The 4,854-nt window shown below is 37.7% G+C and overlaps 1 protein-coding gene across 1 annotated transcript; it reads right to left on the bottom strand.

Annotated features, from left to right (window-relative positions):
• Nucleotides 1–3,580: 3,580 nt before the first annotated feature.
• Nucleotides 3,581–4,372, bottom strand: LOC140618399 (oligosaccharyltransferase complex subunit OSTC-like). The gene has a single exon (XM_072800876.1). It carries the CDS (start codon nucleotides 4,360–4,362, stop codon nucleotides 3,913–3,915), a length of 450 nt encoding a protein of 149 aa, XP_072656977.1. The 5' UTR covers nucleotides 4,363–4,372; the 3' UTR covers nucleotides 3,581–3,912.
• Between the last annotated feature and the right edge of the window lie 482 nt (nucleotides 4,373–4,854).

Genomic DNA, 4,854 nt, shown 5'->3' with positions numbered 1-4,854 from the left:
TAAGGTGAGTTTCGTGGGTCGCCTGGGGGCTCAGTCAATTAAGTGTCTGCTTTGGGCTCAGGTCATGATCCCGGGGTCCTGGGATGGAGCCCTACATTGGACTCCTTGCTTAATGGGGAGTCTGCATCTGCCTCTGCCCCTCCCCTCCACTCGTGCTTTCTCTCTGGGTTCTTCTCTTTCAGATAAAAAGTCAATAAAATCTTTTTTAAAAAAAAGTCAGTTTCTTTAGACCATGTCTAGATAGGTTGTGTTTTTTGGTCTCCTCTAACAACCTCTGTCTTTTAATGGGTATTTTTAAATCATGATGTTCAGACTGTTGATAGGGTTGGACTATCACCTATCATATTTGTTACTGTTTTTTGTTTGTTGTTCTTGTTCTTTGTTTCTTTTCTTTTCTTTTTTTTCTTTTCTTTCTTTTTTTTCTTCTCTTCTCTTCTCTTTCTTTCTTTTTTTGACTTCCATCCATTTTCTGCCTTTTGTGGTGTCTGAGCGGAAGGCAGGAGTTTACCAACTGAGCCAACCAGGTGCCTTCCATTTTCTTTTCTTTCTTAGCATATCAGTTATACTTTTTATTTTTATTTATTTTTTTTAAGATTTTATTTTTTTAATTTTTATTTATTTATGATAGTCACAGAGAGAGAGAGAGAGAGGCAGAGACACAGGCAGAGGGAGAAGCAGACTCCATGCACCGGGAGCCTGACGTGGGATTCGATCCAGGGTCTCCAGGATCGTGCCCTGGGCCAAAGGCAGGCGCCAAACCGCTGCGCCACCCAGGGATCCCAAGTTATACTTTTTTAAAAACTTGTTTTAGTGGTTGCCTTAGATTTTGCCATATACATTTATAGCTAAGCCACATCCTCTTTCAAGGAACTCTATACTTCTTCATGGGTAGCGTGATTACTTTCTAAGAACAAATAATCCTAATTCCTTCCTCGTTCCTCTTTTTTTTTTTTTTTATAAATTTTTATTTATTTATGATAGTCACACACACAGAGAGAGAGAGAGAGAAAGAGAGAGGCAGAGACACAGGCAGAGGGAGAAGCAGGCTCCATGCACAGGGAGCCCGACGTGGGATTCGATCCCGGGTTTTCAGGATCGCACCCTGGGCCAAAGGCAGGCGCCAAACCGCTGCGCCACCCAGGGATCCCCCTTCCTCGTTCCTCTTATCCTTGCTGTCACTCATTTCACATATCTCATTAAGTATGTAGAAGCATACACACACATACATAGACACATGAAATATGTATATATACACAAGCACACATAATCATACACACTGTTGGTATTATTATTTTGAACAAATTGTTATCAATTGGATCAATTAAGAATAAGAAAAATGAAGTTTTTATTTCACTTTCATTTATTCCTTCTTTGATGCTTTTCCTTATATTATGTGGATCTGAGTTTCTGATCTACATATATTTTTGTCCTTAAAGAACTTCTTTTAGATATTTCTTATCAAACAGGTCTATTCCTTCAATTTGTTCAATTCCTGTTTGTCTAGAAAGTTGTTATCTCTCTTTTATTTTTCAAGGATAGCTTTACAGAATATAGCATTCTAGGTAGATAGATTCCTCTCTCAACACTTTAAATATTTCATTCCTCTCTCTTCTTGCTTATGTGGTCTGAGGAGAAGTTGGATGTAATTTTTATCCTTGTTCCTCTACAAATAAGATATTTTTCCCCCTCTGGCTTCTTTCAGGATTTTTTCTTTATCATTGATTTTCTCTAGTTTGAAAATGATATGCTTAAGTATACTTTTTTGGCATTTAGCCTGGTTGGTGTTCTCTAAGCTTCCTTATCCATGGTTTGGTATCTGACATTAATTTGGGGAGATTTCTCTCCTTCTTATATTCCTGTTATAGATCTGTTATATTTTTTGTAAGGGCCCCATAGTCCTTGGATATCCCCCCCCTTTTTTTCAGTCATTGTTTTTATTCTTTTTGGTATTTTCAGTTCATTCAGCTTTTCCTTTGTTAGAATGGAATGGCTACTCGCTAGCTCCTCACATGCAGACTGGAACAATCTCAGTACAATAGTTTTTACGCAGGTTTTTGAGCCTTAAATACATTTCAAATGTTCCTCTTGAGTTAAAAGACTAGAAAGGCTAAGCTAGTCCATTCCAGAGAGATCCAGGGAGACTGACTATGGTGTCGGAAAAGTTAAGGGAAGAAGAAGATCTTAGTTGGTCAGGCTTCCATAACAAAATACCATAGACTGGATGACTTCATCAACAGAAATGTAACTTCTCACAGTTCTGGAGGCTGGAAAACCAAAACCTGGTGAAAGCTCTCTTCTGGCTTGCAGATGGCTGCCTTCCCCCTATGGACTCCCATAACTTTTCCTTGGTGTATGTGCATGGAGATCGCCCTCTCCCTTTTCTTACATATCCACCAATTCTATAATATTAGAGCCCCACCCTTGCAAAATCATTTAACCTTTACCTCCTAAAGGCCTTATCTTCAAATGCAATCACACTGGTGTTTAGAACTTCAACATATGATTTTTGTGGGAACATAATTCAATACATAACAGAGAGGGATACCCTTAGCACCCAAGCCCTATGGTCCAGGCCCAGATGGGAATGAAATTTCCAAGCAAAGTAACCCTTCCTGGTCTCTCCTATAATGTATGATAATATACTTCTTTTTCTTTGTTTTCTTTTCTTTTTTTTTAGAAAAGACTGGCATGCTGCTCTGAGCTCCAGGACAAGGGAATGCAGGGCTCAGTAGCTCAGGGGTGCTTATACCCATGACCTTCACTTTTCACCCTGTGCTTCTGTTGAGGGTGTGGCTCCAAGGCAACCTGTTCCTCTATCTAACATAGTGAAAAGTGAGTAACTCTCAAATCTTTCTCTCTTTTCTCTCTCTCTTTCTCTCTCTCTCACACACACACATTCACATGCATTCACATGCACACATTCACATGCACATGCACATTCACACACATTCACATGCATGTGGGTAGTAGGGTTAGGCTCAAGAGGGACAAAAAGGTATTTTTCTATGTCCTATAATCTGCAAAGCTGTCTGCACAATGAGGTAGTTCTTTATATTATCTTCTTTCTTTCCCACTCACTGTCATCTCTCATGACAATACTGTGCATGATTTCTTGTTTGGATTTCATCTCTTAGAGTAATAAAATACTATTTTTGAAAATTAAATATTTGGATAGAGAAATCATAAGTTCTTTCATGTGTATCAAGATAACATTAGAAAAGAAATAGTAATTTCTGCTCTTATATGTCCTGATCTGTACATGGAAGTTTCACAGGCAAGCTTATAAATCGGCAATTCCACATATCTCTGGGGAAAAATTGATATTATTAAAATAATCCTGAAAGTTCCTAAATTTGCTCTTTTTTTTAATTAGAAAAATTATTTATTTCTGCTCCTTTCATACATCTTATTGTGCAGAAACAGTCTCACACATATCTGAATAATGTACTGTCACACTGTTTAAAGGCAAAGCACCATAGGTAAAGCTGATCAGAGTTCTCAGCTTATGGGATCTCGCTTCCTGATTTTACATTAATTTTTGAAAGTCAGAAATGTCGTCTCCACAAAATGTTAAGGGGGCTATAAGAAATAATCACTTTATTCAATATTATAGTTGTGGAAAAGGGAGTATATTTTCTTTAAGAAATGAAAAACTAAGAAGAAAATGCCACTAAACATCATTGGTGTGTCAGTACAGGCCAGCAGGAGAAATACTGTGAGAAATTTGTCTCTTTGATACCAAGAAGACATTCTAGTTCAAGCTTTAATATGATTCCTATTTCTCACAAGATGCTTCTTTTCTGCTGCTTCACTCTTTTTCCATATTTCACATCAGAGGATTGGTACAGCCTTTAAAACTTCATTAACAGGAGCAAATCCAATATCCACGGATTTCTTGTCAAAAGGCATTTTTTAACCCATCAGGTAGCCCGGCAGTTTCATTCTCATGAATACTCTAGCCATGAAAAAACTCAATAGGACACAGACGAATCCAATGAATAGAAGAAGAAATCTATTGAGTTTTGGAATGTTTGGTGCATTCGATTGGTCCAGGATTATGAAACCTAGACCTCCCATTGTAAACAGGAAGCTGGATGCAAGTCCTTCCATAATATATTGTCCATTTACTCTGTAGGCCAAGAAAGCTACTGGTCTCTGATGTCCATGTTCATCAGTCATAGAACCAACACTTGGAGGTTCAACAATAACATCATAAATTATTCCTCCGGTGATGAGGAAGTAAGACACCACCACCAGAGCGTACACCGTCGTGGCCGACGGCATGTGCACCCAGGGCGGCTTCTTCAGCTTCAGGTTGGGGCATTCGAGCACTAAGAACGGGACGCGGTACAAGGTCTCCATGTTGGTGGCGGCAGCCCTAAATTTGCTCTTATTCATTAATTAAAATATAAATTGTTTTTAATAGAATATCATTGCTAAGTGTTATTTATTGTACTTTGGAAATTAAAAATTTGGTATAATATTTGTAGTAACTCAAGCAGAATGTTTAAAAAGTATATCTCAGAATTCCTTGTACTATAAAAGTTTCCACCAGATGCTTTACCTATCTATTGACATATGTGAATATATGTGTATATATACATTCTACATTCATATACTCTCACTAATAATATTACTGGGAAAAATAAAATAGTAAAAATGAATGGAATAAACTATATCAAGTCTGCCCATTCATCTTGGTTAAAAGCTGTTTATCTGTAGGATGATAGTCAATCTGTTTTCTTATATCACCTCAGTGCTAACCCTCCACTCTGGAAAGTTTCACTCTTTTCCCTCTCTCTGTACATGCAAGGACATAAGAAATCTTAGAGGTAGAAGAGATCATAAAAATGA

This window comes from Canis lupus, chromosome 1 (genome assembly GCF_048164855.1).
Source record: "Canis lupus baileyi chromosome 1, mCanLup2.hap1, whole genome shotgun sequence".
NCBI lineage: Eukaryota > Metazoa > Chordata > Mammalia > Carnivora > Canidae > Canis > Canis lupus.
This window is presented reverse-complemented; position numbering and strand designations above follow the sequence as displayed.